Here is a 14,479-nt window from a genome sequence, read left to right on the forward strand (position 1 = left end):
CCCCACAGCCAACAATTTCTTCCCAATATCTCATCTCAATCTCCCTTCTCTCAGTGTCAAACCGCTCCCCCTCGTCCCACGGCTCCCCTCCCTGACCCAGAGTCCCCCCCCAGCTCTCCTGGAGCCCCTTTAGGCACTGGAAGGGGCTCGGAGGTCTCCCCGGAGCCTTCTCTTCTCCAGGGTGACCCCCCTGACACAACACGCTGGAGGGACAGGATGGCATTCCGAGGGACCCGGACAGGTGGAAAAGTGGACCATGTGAACCTCATGAGGTTCAACACGGCCAAGCACAGGGTCCTGCACCCGGGTGGGGGCAGCCCCCGGTCCCAGCACAGGAGGGGGGTGGAGGGATGGAGAGCAGCGCTGCCGAGAGGGACTTGGGGGTGTTGGGGGGGAAAAGCCGGCCATGAGCTGGCACCGTGCGCTGGAGCCCAGCGAGCCCCCGGCACCCCGGGCTGCATCCCCCGCAGCGTGGCCAGCAGGGCGAGGGGGGGTTGTGCCCCTCTGCTGCGCTCTGGGGGGGAGACAAGAAGGGGAGGGGGCTGCAAAGATGGGGGGGTAGGAACAGGGGGTGCAAAAGTGGGGTGGAGGGAGGTAAAAAGCAGGGGTGCAAAAAGAGGGGTGCAGCCACGAGACCGGGGCAGCTCCCCCCGGTACCTCAGTTTCCCCCCTCATAATCTCAGGGGACACAGAGGGACATGGGGACACCCCAGGAGGAACTTGGGGCCACCATGGGGGTTGTAGGGACATGGGGCCACCCTGGGATCACGGCAATGTGGGGGACACGGGTGACAGTGACACTGTGGGGACATGAGCTCATAGGGGATACGGGGGGAGCACAGGGACACCCCAGGTCACACGGGGTCATGTGTGCCCACTGTCCCCCCCCCTCCCCGGACGTCTGGGTCCCTGCGGTGACCGGGGCGCACCCCGATAGACAAACACACCATGTCACACCCGGGCCCCGACACACCCCGACACCGCAAACACCCCGACACCACCACCGGCCCCACACCCCGACACACCCGGGGGCCGGTGGCGGGGGGAGGGGGGGAGAAATGGGGCCCCATGGGGACACTAAGGCACAGGGAGGGGGCCCCACACTCTATGGGGACACAGAGGGGACACCGCCCCCACACGCAATGGGGACACTGAGGTGTGGAGGGGGACCCCAACACTATGGGGAAACTGAGGCACAGGGCGGGGGGGACACGGACACACAGTATGGGGACACTGAGGCAGGAGAGACACCCCCCCCACCCCCCACCCCCCGACACACAACGGGGACACTGAGGCACTCAGCAGTGACACCACAGCACCTTTATTGCCCCCCTCACCCCGAGGGGGGGTGACACGGGGAGGTGGGGGGGGGGTTATTCGTCCTGGTCGGGGGGTGGGGGGGCCACGGCGGCCCCCAGGGTCACCTGGGCCAGGTACTCGGTGTCGAAGCAGCGGCGCCGCTCGGGGTCCCCCCACGAGCAGCAGCCCTGGGGGTCGCGCCAGGCGTCCTGGGGGGTGGCACAGAGGGTGGCGATGCCCTGCGACAGCTGTGGCAAAAGCGGGAGGGGGAGAAGGGGGGGGTCAGGGTGGCTCGGGGGGGTGGGGGGGGAGTCCCCAGAGCCCCTGCCCCGCCCCCCCCCCCCCCCCCAACTTACCTGCTCCTGGGCGCAGATGCTCCGCTCCTCGGGGGGCAGTGGGCAGCACGCGGCCGTCATGGCCCCCAGTAACTCCGGTACCGGCCGGCTGCGGGACACGGACATGGGGGGGGGGTCATGGGGGGGGGGGTCACCGAGAGGGGGGCCCGGACATTTGGGGCACCTCTGAGGTGGGGGGGTCCTGGGGGAAGGGGGTGTCCAAGACACATGGGACCCCTCTAAAATGGGGGGTCCTGGGGGATGGGGGGTCCTGGATGCCTGTAACCCCTCGGGGATGGGGGGTCCTGGGGGATGGGGGGGGTCCCAGATGACTGTGTACCCTCTGAGATGGGGGGTCCCGGGGGATGGGGGGTGTCCAGGACACATGGGGCCCCTCTGGGAGTCACAGGGGCGGTGGGGGGGGGGCTGGATGTCGGAGACCCCTCTGAGATGGGGGGTGTCGTCGGGGGTGGGGGGGCACCTCCTGGGGGGAGGGGTGGGCGCACACCCGCACTCCCCCCGCAGTACCTCCCGCATCCGCTGGGGGGCGCCCCCTCTCCCCGAGGCGCCGTCACCGACGGGGGGGGCGCGGCGGGACGCCGGTGCCCCTCGGTGGTGGCGGGGGGAGGGGGGTGCGGGGGGGTCCGTACCTGCGCGTGAGGAGGCGGGTGGGGGCGCAGAGGGTGCGGAGCAGCGCGGGGCCGGGCCGGCGGAGGCTGACGTTGTAGAGCTCCCGGTCGTAGGCGGGATGGGGGGCGGCGGCGGCGAAACAGCGGCCCCGGGCTCGGCCCCCCCCGCGCTGACAGCACCGGTGCTGCCCCGTCTTCACCGCCGACTCCTCCCGGCAGAACCGATCCAGTCCCTTCTGCCACTGCGGGGCGGGGGGAGAAGGGGGAGGGGGTCAGCAGCGGGGACAGGACCCCTGGGTGTCGTCCCGTCCCGTCCCTTCCGCCCCCCCCCGGGGACGTCTGGGTCCCTCCTTGTCGCCTGTCCCCCCCCCAGACCCCTGGGTCCCCCCCGACACCTGGGTCCCTCCTTGTCACCCGGGTCCCCCCAGTCCCCAGACACCCATGTCGTCTGTCCCCCCCCCGAGTCCCAACACCCCACCACCGAGGTCCCCAAATGTCCCCAGGGCTGGGCTTCCCCACCCCCCACCCCCGCCCCGGACATCTGGGTCCCCTCCCAAACGACAGGGTCCCTCCTTGTCACCCGGGTCTCCCCAGTCCCTGGACGGCTGTGTCCCCCCCCCATGCCTGGGTCACTCCCCGGGCACCCGTGTCATTCCCGGGCCGTCTGGGTCCCCTCCCCGGATGTCTGGGTCACTCCCTGGGTACCTGTGTCCCCTCCCCGGATGTTTGTGTCCCTCCTTGTCACCTGCGCGTCCCCCTCCAACGCCTGCGTCCCTCCTTGTCCCCTGGGTCCCCCCCCGTCCCCGACTCCTGGCTCCCTCCCGAACACCTCCGTCCCTTCTTGTCACCTGTGTCCCCCCCAAGGCGCCTGTGTCCCCCTGGTCCCCTGGGTCCCCCCAGTCCCCAAACGCCTCGGTCCCTCCTTGCCACCCTTGTCACCTGAGCGTGTCCCCCCCCCCCGACACCTGTGTCCCCCCCAGTCCCCGGACATGCGGGTGCCTCCCCCACGACGTCTGTGTCCCCCCCGTGTCCCCCGGTCACTCACGGCCTTGTGGGCGCAGGCCAAGCTCCCGTTGTGGCAGCAGCGGCCGTAGTCGCGCTCCAGGCGCAGGCGGAAGCGGACGCGGGGGCCGGAGCGGCCGGGGGGGCCGGCGGTGCCGGGGCGCAGCCCCCACAACCCGCAGATGTTGCCCATGTTGGCGGCGGTGGGCTCGCCGGGGGGGAAGGCCAGCTCGCCGCTGGGCTCCCAGTCGGTGACGACGGTGACGGCGGCCTCGGCGGCGGCGGCAGCGATGGCGTTGGGCCCTTCGGTGAAGCAGCGGCGGCGTGCCGCCCCGTGCCGCCGGCAGCAGTGGAACTGCCGCGTCTTCACCCCAAATTCATCGGTGCAGAACCCATCCAGCACGTCCGTCCACTGCGGGACAGGGGGGTCAGACATTGCCACCCCCACCCCCCCCATGTTGTCCCCGTCTGTGTGTCCCCCCCCCCCCCCCCCCCCCCCCGGGGGGACTCACGGCGCGGCGGGCGCAGGGCAGCGGGGCGTGATGGCGGCAGCAGGCGTTGAGGCGAGGCCGGAGGGCGTCGAGCGCGGCGGCTTGGCGGCGCAGGTGGGCGAAGGCGGTGCGGGGCAGCGGGGGGGTCGGGGAGGGCTGAGGGGGGTGGCGGCAGTGACGGGTGACGGCGGCGGCCATGGGCCAGGCGGGGGGGAAGCCGTCCAGGGCGCTGGCCCAGGGGGTTGGGGGGTGCGTGGGGCGCATGGATGCCGCCGCCGCCGCCGCCAGGATGTCGGGGGGCAGTTGGGGGTCCAACTCCTTCTGCAGCACTGAAATGGGGGAGGGGGCGTGTGGGGACACGGCGGGGGGGGTGGGGGTGTCCCCACTGCCCTGACCCCAGGTGACACTTGTCCTTATGTGCCCCTCCCCAATTTGTTCCCCGACCCTCTGTCCCCTCATCTCCAACAATCGTCCCTGTGTACCCCCCACCCCGTGTCCCCCCCATTCATGCCCCCCCCCCATGTCCCCTCCACCCATGTCCCCATCCCTGGGTGTCCCCCCACCCATGTCCCCATGTCCCCCCCCCATCCCCAACACCCGCTGTCCCCATGTCCCCACCATCCCGATGTCAATGCCGCGTCCCCATCCCTGAGTGTCCCCCCGTGTCCCCCTCCTCCCATGCCCCCCCCAATCCCCAACACCCCCTGTCCCCTCCATCCCTGTCCCCACCCCTGGATGTCCCCCCATGTCCTCCCTGCCCCCCCCATCCCCATGTCCCCCCTCCCCCATGTCCCCCCCATCCCCAACCTTGGTTGTCCCCACGTCCCCATCTCGGGGTATCCCTCTGTGTCCCCCCATCCCGGGGTGTCCCCGCCACGTCCCCCCATCCCGGGGTGTCCCCCCCCGTGTCCCGTCCCCCCCCCCGTCCCCACCCTCACGCTGCTCCATGTGGGGGTGCTGCAGGACCACGCTCTCCTGTGCCACATGCCGGTGTCGCTGCGGTGCCACCACTGTCACCGGGAGGAGGGGGACACGACACAGACAGGGGGTCAGCGGGGGTTCCCCCACCCAGAGGGGGACAAGTTGGGGGACACCCCCGTCCCCCCCCCCGATCCCGCGGGCTTGGAACCCCACAGTGGGGAGGGGACCCAGGTGACCAGGGAGGGGACCCAGATGTGCGGGAAGGGGACTGAGGTGTCCGGGGAGGGGAACCCCGGGCACGCGGGTGGAGGTAGCCCAGACATCCGGGGAGGTGGCCCAAATGTGTGGGCAGGGACCCACACGTCCGGTAAAGGGACGCAGGTGACCGGGGAGGGGACCCGGCTGTCGCAGGAGGGACGCAGGGGTGCGGGGAGGGGGCCCAGATGTTCCCTGCGGCACCAAGGTGTGCGGGGAAGGGACCCAGATGTTCGGGGGGGGACACCCAGGGGTCTGGGGAGGGTCTCAGGTGCTCGGGAGGGGACCCAGGGGTCGGGGGGGGACACTCAGGTGTCGGGGGAGGGGACGTGGGCATTTGGGAGGGAACACTCGGCTGTCCGAGAAGGGATCCAGATGTTCGGGAAGGGCACCCAGGGGTCGGGGGGGGCAGCCAGGGGTCCGGGGGGGACACCTAGGTGTCCAGGGAGGGGACCCAGGACTTTGGGGGGGACACCCAGGTGTCCAGGGAGGGGACCCCAAATGTTGGGGAGAGGACGCAGGTGCTCGGAGGGGACCCCAAATGTCCGGGGAGGGGACATGGGCATTTGGGAGGGGACACTCAGGTGCCCGAGAAGGGATCCAGATGTTCGGGAAGGGCACCCAGGGGTCGGGGGGGCACCCAGGGGTCGGGGGGGGCACCCAGGGGTCGGGGGGGGCACCCAGGGGTCCAGGGAGGGGACCCCAAATGTTGGGGAGGCGCCCCAGGTGCTCGGGGCGGGGAGGGGGGGGGGGAGGGGATGTTCCAGGGGTCCCAGGAGGGTCCCGGGTGCCCCGGGGGGGTCCCCAACCGTCGGTCGGGACTCACCGGCGGCCCCGAGGAGGAGGAGGAGGAGGCGGCCGAGGGCGGCCATGGCGTCGGGCGCTGTGGGGCCCCCGTCGGGCTCCGCCGCCTTATGAAGGGCCCCGTCCCGCGGGGCTGAGTCACGGCCTGACGTCGCCGGGGGGGGGGCGGCCCCCGGGGGGGGGACACACACATACACACCGGGGGGGGGGGGCTGAACCCCATCCTGCCCCCCCCAACCAGCGCCGCCGTCCCCACCCTGACCCCAACTGACCCCGCCAGGCCGGGGGGGGCGTGGGGGACACCACGGTGGTCCTGCCCCCACCCTGGTGGCTCTGTCCCCCCCCCAGGGTGGCCCTGGTGTCCCCCCCTCACGGAGACCCCTGCGTCACGGCGGCGGGATTTTTGTGGTTTTTGCCCCATTTTGGGGCCTGCCCCGCCCGGTGAGTCACCCCCCGGCGCTGGGGGGGGTTGGGGGGGGTGGAGGGACACCCCCCCGCCCCCGAGGAGGGGGGACACCCACGGAAGGTGTGTGTGGGGGTTCAGGTCACATCCCCCCCGCCCCCCCGCTGGGGTGGGTGTCACGGCCACGGTCACACAACATTGGGGGGGACACACACCCCGGGGGGGTGTCCGTGTCCGTGTGTGTCCCCCCCCGAGCACGGTCACATCCTGCCTGGGGCTGAGCCCAAACATTTGGGCAGGTGCCGAGGAGGTGGGGGGGACACACAGTCATGCCCCCCCCCGTCGCGATTGCCCAACGCCCCGGCGGCGACGTGACGCGGGTTTGCGCAACAGCCCCCCCCCCCCCCACGGGTGGGGGGACCCGGGGAAATCCCAGGCGGGAAGGACCCATACGTCCGGGTTTTTGGGGAGGGGGGGTAGGGTGGAAGGGAACCCAGACGTCCACCGTGAGGGGGGGTCCTGTGTGTCCCCCCCCCCCCCCCAGGACACAGCACGAAATGATATGCACTGAGTTGCTCCAGTCTCAGCTCCAGCGCTTTAATGGGGGGGGGATATAAACACAACATGGAAAGGGGGACACACACAAAGGGGGGGGGACACACACAAAGGGGGGGGGACACACATAAAGGGACACACACACACACACGACACCGCGGGGGGTGTCAGAAGCACTGCTCGGCGTCGGGGACGCGGGTGTCCCGCAGCTCCTGCAGCCGCCGCAGCACCCACCGCAGGTCGCGCTCCCCCAGTTGCCGGTTGTCCCGCGTCCGCACGCTGACGGTGCCGCGGTCCCGCTCCCGCCGGCCCACCACTGCGGGGGGGGAGGGGGGGAAATGGGGGGGTGGGTGTCCCCCACAGCCCCCCACTGGGATAACCCCCCCCATGTTGGGGACAGCCACCCATGGGTGCACCCCTATGGGCACCTATAGCTCCCCCCGGCAGCCCCCCCCCCCCCATTACTCAGGGGGGGGCAGTGGGTCCCAGGGTGGTCCCGGGGGGGGTCCCAAGGGAGTCCCAGAAGCCTCCCAGGGGGTCCTGGGGGGGGTCCCGAGGGGGGGTGTGTCTCAAGGTGGTCTCTTAGGGGTCCCAGGGGGGGTCCCTGAGGGGGTCATGGGGGGGTCCCAGAAGGGTCCCAGGGGAGAGACCCCGGGGGGGGGTGTCTCAGGAGAGTCTCTTGGGGTCCACGGGGGGAGCCTGGGGGGGTCCCCTAAGGGTCTCGGGGGTCCCAGGGGGGGTCCCAAGGGGGATATCTCAGGAGGGTCTCTTGGGGTCTACAGGTGGAGTTCAAGGGGGGGCCGGGGGGGGTCCCAGAAGGGTCTCAGGGAGTCCCAGAGGGCGTTCCAAGGGGGTCTCGGGGGGGTCTTCAAGGGCAGTTCCAGGGGTGTCCCAAGGGGGGGTCCCAGAGGATTCCCAAGGGGGGGGGTGTCCCAGGGGGGTCCTAGAAGGCCGGAGGGGATCCTGGGGGGGGTCCCAAGGGGGTGTGTGTCAGGAGTTCAGGAGGGATCCCAAAAGGGTCCCCAGGGGGTTCCCGGGGGGGGTCATGGGGGGTCCCAGAAGGGGCTCAGGGGGTGTCTGGAGGGTCCCAATGCTCCCCCCTCCCCCCCAGCAGCCCCCAGGTTCTGGCAGGGGGCAGTGGGTGCTGCTGACTCAGCAGAGCCGGTCCTGGGTGGGGGGTCTGTGGGTTGGGGGTGTGTGTCGTCCCCCCCCAGCTTACCCAGTTGGAAGTTGTAGTGGGCGAGCTGGGCCCGGCGGATTTTCCGGGCCAGGGTGGCCCCCGCGTCCGCATCCAGGTCGGCCACCACGCCGCCCCCCCGCAGCACGGCCTGGACCTGCCCATGGTGTCGGGGGGGGGGCACAGGGAGGGGGTGAGAGGACACGGAGGGATGGGGGGGACATGGAGGGATTGGGGGAGACACAGAGAGACGGGGGGACATGGAGAGACGGGGGGGGACACGGAGAGATGGGGGAGCACATGGAGGGATTGTGGGGGATACGAAGGGATGTGGGGCACAGAGGGGACATGGAGGGATTGGGGGGGCACAGAGGGACAGGGGGGACACGGAGGGATTGGGGGACATGGAGGGATGGGGGGCACAGAAGGATGGGGGGGGCACAGAGGGACAGGGGGGACACGGAGGGATTGGGGGACATGGAGGGATTATAGGGGATACAAAGGGGACATGGAGGGATGATGGGGGCACAGAGAGATGGGGGGACACGGACAGATGGGGGGGACATGGAAGGATGGGGGGGGCACGTGGAGGGATGGAGGGGACACAGAGGGATGGGGGGGGGGACATGAGAGGGGGCAAACTCACCTCCCGGGCGTAATCCTCGACGTCGGGCGCCTGTGGGATGACCATGACCTGCAGCGGGGACAGCCAGAGCGGCCTGGGGGGGGGGGACACATGGCAGGAGGGGGGTCATGGAGGGGTGACATCAGGGGGGTAACCCAGGGATGGGGTGACCCTGGGATGGGGGGGGCCTTCTTTTTGGGGGGGGTGACCCCGAAGGGTCCCGTTTTGCCCCCTCCGGGGGCAAAACGGGACCCTTCGGGGTCACCCCCCCCCCAACTTTACCATCGGCCACCGCAGCTCTCGGCCATCACGGCCACCATGCGCTCCACGGAGCCCAGCACCGCGCGGTGGATCATCACAGGTCGCGCCGTCCCCCCAGTCGCACTGGGGGCAAATTGGGGGTGTGGGGGGGGTGTGGGGGGCAGAACGCAAAGGTCAGGGGGGTCACATCTGCCCCCCAGCCCCAATTCTGCCAAGCCGGGCCCAATCCTGCCCCCCCCCAAAAGCCCCAACCCTCCTTGTTGGATCAATCCTGCCCCCCCCCCAGCCCCAATCCTGCGCCCCCCCCACCCCTTCCCTGTACCTGGCATATTCCAGCCCGAATCTCTCCGGCATCTGGAAATCCAGTTGGATGGTGCCGCATTGATGCTGCCGCCCCAGCGCATCTCGGATCCGGATATCGATCTATCGGGAATAATATCAAGGGGGGGGGGGTGTTCCCAAAGAGTCCCGTTTTGCCCCCAGGGGGCAAAACGGGACCCTTCGGGGACACCCCCCCACACCCCAAAATGTCTCACCTTGGGGCCATAAAAGGCGCCGTCACCGGGACTCAGCTCCCACGGCTGCCCGAAGGTGCGGAGGCTCCGCTCCAGCTGCTGCAGGGGGACAATGACACGGGGATGTGACACAGGGACAGGATGGAGGGGACGGGATGGCAGGGGAGGTGACACGGGACAACGCAGGGGACACAAGGCAGGGGACGTGACAGAAAGGACGCGATGCAGGAGATGCGACGCAGGGGACACGGTGGAGGGGATGTGACACAGGGACGCGATGGCAGGGGACAACGTACAGACATGACACGAGATGTGATGGAAGGGACAGAATGCAGGAGATATGACATGAGGGACAATGCAGGGGACACGACGCAGGGGGTGTGACGCAGGGGACGATGCAGGGGATGACGCAGGGGACACCACCTTGGGGACAACATACAGGCAAAGTGCAGGGGACACGCAGGGGACGTGACACAGGGGACACGCTGCGCGGATACAGCACACAGACACGATGGCAAAGCCGGGAGGTGACACGCGGGGACACGCCGCACGGGGACATGACACAAGGGACATGACAGCAGAGCTGGGAGGTGACACGCAGGATGGAGGGGCAAAGCTGGGACACGGCGCAGGGGACACGCTGTGCGGGACACCTGCGCGCAGCCAGGATACAACGCCCAGGACTTGGGGACAAAGTGGGGAGGGGACCCGACATGGAGGACATGGGGACAAAGCTGGGACGCGATGCCCAGGGCACGTTGCAGGGGATGTTATGGCCAAGCGGGGACACAGGGACAAAGCTGGGACATCGTGCATGGGACATGGAGACAAAACTGGGACACGGTGCGCAGGACATGGGGACAAAGCTGGGACTTGATGGGGGGGACACACCGCAGGGGACACGCCGGCAAGGTGAGGCGTGGGGCACACCGCAGGGGACGCAACGGAGAAGAGAGACAGCAGCAAAGCCAGGACGCGATGCTGGGGACAGTGGCCATGGCAGGGCCACCCTCTGTCCCCGTCCCACCTGTTCGGCGCGGTCCCAGGTCTCGGGGTCCCCCAGGAAGCCGGGGGGACGGGTGGCCAGCGCCAGGCGGAAGGAGAAGCCCAGCACGGCGTAGACCGTCCGCACAAAGTCCAGGCAGGCGTCGATCTCACCCTCCAGCTGGGGACGAGGTGTCAGCAAAGGGGGGGGTGACACGGTGTGGGGGACGCAGGAGGGACGCCCGCGGGGGACACTCACCTGCTCCGGTGTGCAGAAGATGTGAGCGTCGTCCTGCTGGAAGCGCCGCACCCGGGTCAACCCCGTCAAAGTGTCGGCGTTCTCGTTACGGTGCAGCACCCCAAAATCGGCCAAGCGCAGAGGCAGCTCCCGCCACGACCGCGGCCGGTGGGTGAACATCAGGCTGCAGAGGGACAGATGGACGGTCAGACACCGGTGACAGCCCCCTGCCGCATCCCCACATCCCCTCCACTCACCAGTGGGCCGGGCAGTTCATGGGCTTGAGGGAGAGGGTCTCGGTGCCGGCGGTGAAGGAGAACATGTGGGTGCTGTAGTGCTGCCAGTGCCCCGAGAGCTCCCAGAGCCGCGGGCTGAACACGTTGGGGGTCACCACCTCGCAGAAGCCCCTCGCCCGGTATTCACTCTGTGGGGACGGGGACAGGGACGGGGACATCAGCCCAGCCCCACGGCACCTACCTCTGGGGGGGGGCTGCGGGGACGGGTACGGCAGGGACTTGGGGTGCACCGGGGTCAGGGCGCAGCGGGGGCACAGCAGGAGCGGGTGCGGTGGTGAGGGGGGGCAAAGGCAGACCCCCGTTTCTCCCCCCACCCCCGGAGGAGGTGACGCCGCCGGGGACAGGAGGGGCCGTACCCTGATAAAGTCGACGAGGGTGTTGTAGATGTGGGCGCCGCGGGGCAGGAAGAAGCAGCTGCCGGGGCTGAGCTTGTGGAAGAAGAAAAGCTCCTGCTCCTATGGCGTGTGGGGAGGGTGGGTGTTACTGGGAGGCCACCAGTGAACCCCCAGTAACGCCCACCTGCTCCCCAGCATGGGGCTTACCCGGCCAATACGGCGGTGATCCCGCAGAGCGGCCTCATCCTGCGCCCGCTGCCAGTCGGCCAAACCCTGGGCGCTGGGGAAGGCGACAGCGGCGATGCGCTGCAGCGACTGGCGGTCCCCGTCCCCCCGCCAAAACGTGGCCGAGCCCTGCCATGGGGTGGGGGGTGGGGGGTTGGGGGGGGATCAGTGGGGCCCCAGCACCCCCAAGCCCCTGCCCCACATTTCAACCTACCGTGAGGACGCGGAGGGCGGCGATCAGCCCCGTGTGCCGGAGGAGGGGGCCCCGGCAGAGGTGGAGGAGGGTGCCACACCTGCAGGGACAGACAGAGGGACGTGGGGGCGGTGGTGGTGACACCACAGCCCCCCCGGCCCCAGAGTTCCCCCCCAGCGCTCACCTATAGACGGTGGCTGTAGGGGACGTCACCTCCTCCTCGATCTGCTGCAGCTGGAAGCTGTTGTGCTGGGGGGGGGACACACCGAGGGGGGTGACAGTGGCACGGGTGACACCAAGGGGGGCGTGACACTGTGCTTGGGGGGGATACCGAGGCGGGTGACAGTGGCACCGGTGACAACAAGGGGTTACAAAGTGAAAGGGGGTGACACTGAAGGGGGGTGACACCGTGCTGGTGGGGGGGGAAGAACTGATGTGAGTGACAGTGGCATGGGTCACACCAAGGAGGGGGTGACACCGTTCTGGGAGGGGGGACACTGAGGCAGGTGATAGTGTCATGGGTGACACCAAGGGAGGTGACGCTGAGAGGGGTGACACCAAGGGGGAGTGACACCGTACTGGGGGGTGGACACTGAGGTGGGTGACAGCAGCATGGGTGACACTGAAGTGGTGGACACCGGGGGGGACAGTGACACTGTGCTGAGGGGGGGGGACAGAGGGAGGTGACTGTAGCATGGATGACACCAAGGGAGGGTGACACTGGTCTCTGTTGGCATCATCCCGGTCCATAACCCAACCAGGAGGGTCCCAGTGTCCCCAAACCGGGCTCCATTGCTCCGTCCCGGGCTGAAGAGGGGACACGCTGGGGTGGGGACACGCCGGAGAGGGGACGCGCCACGGGTCTCACCTTGAAGAGCTCGGACAGCTGCTGGCGGGTGGCCTCGAGGCGCTCAAAGCGGTGCCCGGTGTGGGCGAAAGCCGCACAAGCCTCCTCCAGCGCCGGCAGCTCATCGCGCTGCACCGTCCTGCGGGCACGGGGCCGGGCTGGGGACACCGCGCCCCCACAGGGGACCCGCCTGTCCCCCATCCTCCTTACCTGTCCCCCATCCTCCTTACCTGTCCCCCATGTGGACATCGCAGAAGAAGCCGTCCTCAGTAGCCCGGGCGCCGCAGAATGTGGCCCCATAGAACTGCTCCGCCACCGCCCCCAGGACGCAGGCGCCAGACCGCCAGAAAGCCTGGGGGGGCGGGGGACACAAGGGAGAAGGGGTCACAGGGGACACGGGGGGACATGCGGGGTGTGGGCCCGGCCCCGCGTCCCGCGGGACTCACCGCCCGTCCCTCCGGTGTGGAGAAGTCGAGGAGCTCCAGGTCGGTGTCGCTCTCCAGGGGCCGGTCGAGGTCCTGGAGGGTCCCGTTCACCCGGGCCACCAGCGCCGCCTCCGCCAGACCCCCCCTGCGGGGACAACAGGGGACACCGTGGGGACCCTGCAAGGATACTGGGGACAGCCTAGGGACTGCGGCGACCCTGGGGACACTGCAGGGACACTAGGGACCCTCTAGGGACTGCGGGAACCCCGGGAACACCATGGGGATGCCCTGGGGACCCAGCGGGGACACTGGGGACCCCGTGAGGACCATGGAGATACTGTGAGGACGCCATGGGGATGCTGGGGGACGCCGCGGGGACCCCGAGGACCTTGTGGCAACACCGCAGAGACACTGAAGGCACCATGGGGACCCCACGGGGATGTTGGGGAACCCCGTGGGGAAGCTGTCAGGACCCTGGGGACCCCGTGGGGACCCCAGGGAGAGCATGGGGACCCCGTGGGGACACTGGGGACCCTGTGGGGATCATGGGGACGCCATGGGGATGCTGAGGACCCTGTGGGGACACTGTGGGGACCCCGCGGGGACGCCGGGCCTGTCATACCCCAGCTGCGTGGCCACCTGGAAGGGGGTGGTCTGCAGGGCCCGGCCGGGCAGGCGGCCCCCCCCGGGCAGGGCGATGCGGATGGGGGTCCCCGGGGGGAGGCGGCCGCCCCCGGTCCCATCCCCGGTCCCGTCCCGCCGCTCCTGCGCCGCCCGCAGCCGCTGGAAGAGCCGGAGGCGCTCGGGGAGGCCGAGGTCCGGCCCGCAGACCTGGGGGGGGTCAGAGGTCAACGTGGGGTCAACGTGGGGTCAGCACGCCTGGGTGCCCCCCGTCCGGTGTCACGTGGTCACGGCGGGGTCAGGGCGCGCCTGGGTCCCCTCGGTGCCAGCGGGGAGCGGGGAGGGGTGGGGATGGGGGGTGGGGGTATGTCCCGGGGAGGGGGAAAAGAGGGGGTGGGGAGTGGGCCGGGCCCGAGCGCACCCGGTGTCGGCGCGGGGCTCCCGCGAAGAACAGCCGCCCCCCGGCGCCGGCGGAAGGCATGGCGGGAAACTCCGCCCCTTCCGGTGCCGCCCGGACGCCGGGGGGCGTATCAGGGGCGGAGTCTCAGCCCAGAGGCGGGGCTAAGCATCGCTGTCCCTCCCAGGGGCGGGGCCGGGCGCCGAGGTCGGCTTATTGGTTGGGGGGCGGAGTCGCTGCGTGCGGGCGTGGCCACACACGGGGGCCCTCCCAGGGCGGAGCCAGACGCCTGGGTTTCCTAATGGGCCGGGGGCGGACTCGCCGCTCCGGGGGGCGTGGCCAGATGCAGATAGCCCCTCCCAGGGGCGGAGCCGGACGCTCCGTTCATCTCCGTCCCTCCAATGCGTTGGAGTCGCCCGTGAGGACACAGCGGGAGACGGGGGGGGGAAACGGGACCGGGACACTTCCCCCAGGCCCCGGTGACCGGAGGGGAACGGGGGTTCAGTCAGGGACCCCCCCCCAGCACGCGCTGCAAGAAAGGATCCGCCACCACCTCGTTTTTGTAATTTTTTTATGTAGATATTTAACCCTACACCTTTATCAAACATATATGATGGAGCCTAGCAACTAACAAAAAAAAAAAAAA

General features: G+C 69.9%; 2 protein-coding genes across 6 annotated transcripts; both read right to left on the bottom strand.

The window, feature by feature from the left end:
* Positions 1–1,307: 1,307 nt before the first annotated feature.
* Positions 1,308–5,829, bottom strand: ECM1 (extracellular matrix protein 1). Of its 2 annotated transcripts, none has more exons than XM_082495921.1 (7): positions 5,759–5,829; positions 4,689–4,766; positions 3,778–4,085; positions 3,309–3,677; positions 2,285–2,505; positions 1,656–1,743; positions 1,308–1,547 (listed from the first exon to the last, which is right to left on the bottom strand). In XM_082495921.1, the coding sequence occupies exons 1-7, from the start codon at positions 5,802–5,804 to the stop codon at positions 1,374–1,376; spliced, it is 1,284 nt and encodes a 427-aa protein (XP_082352047.1). In that variant the 5' UTR covers positions 5,805–5,829; the 3' UTR covers positions 1,308–1,373. The 2 variants fall into 2 exon arrangements, with proteins under 2 accessions (XP_082352047.1, XP_082352048.1); XM_082495922.1 differs by having other exon boundaries at positions 4,695–4,766; positions 5,759–5,823.
* An 892-nt stretch (positions 5,830–6,721) lies between these two features.
* On the bottom strand, positions 6,722–13,918 carry TARS2 (threonyl-tRNA synthetase 2, mitochondrial). Of its 4 annotated transcripts, none has more exons than XM_082495993.1 (18): positions 13,858–13,918; positions 13,438–13,646; positions 12,837–12,960; positions 12,621–12,742; positions 12,412–12,529; positions 11,728–11,792; positions 11,565–11,643; positions 11,333–11,479; positions 11,147–11,245; positions 10,752–10,918; positions 10,516–10,678; positions 10,300–10,437; positions 9,294–9,371; positions 9,080–9,180; positions 8,779–8,880; positions 8,518–8,590; positions 7,914–8,028; positions 6,722–6,973 (listed from the first exon to the last, which is right to left on the bottom strand). In XM_082495993.1, exons 1-18 carry the CDS (start codon positions 13,915–13,917, stop codon positions 6,723–6,725), a joined length of 2,211 nt encoding a protein of 736 aa, XP_082352119.1. In that variant the 5' UTR covers position 13,918; the 3' UTR covers position 6,722. The 4 variants fall into 4 exon arrangements, with proteins under 4 accessions (XP_082352119.1, XP_082352120.1, XP_082352121.1 ...); XM_082495994.1 differs by having other exon boundaries at positions 6,722–7,010; XM_082495995.1 differs by lacking the exon at positions 10,300–10,437.
* Between the last annotated feature and the right edge of the window lie 561 nt (positions 13,919–14,479).

The sequence above is a fragment of the Vanellus vanellus genome (assembly GCF_965231255.1).
Source record: "Vanellus vanellus genome assembly, chromosome: 27".
NCBI classification, from domain to species: Eukaryota; Metazoa; Chordata; class Aves; order Charadriiformes; family Charadriidae; genus Vanellus; species Vanellus vanellus.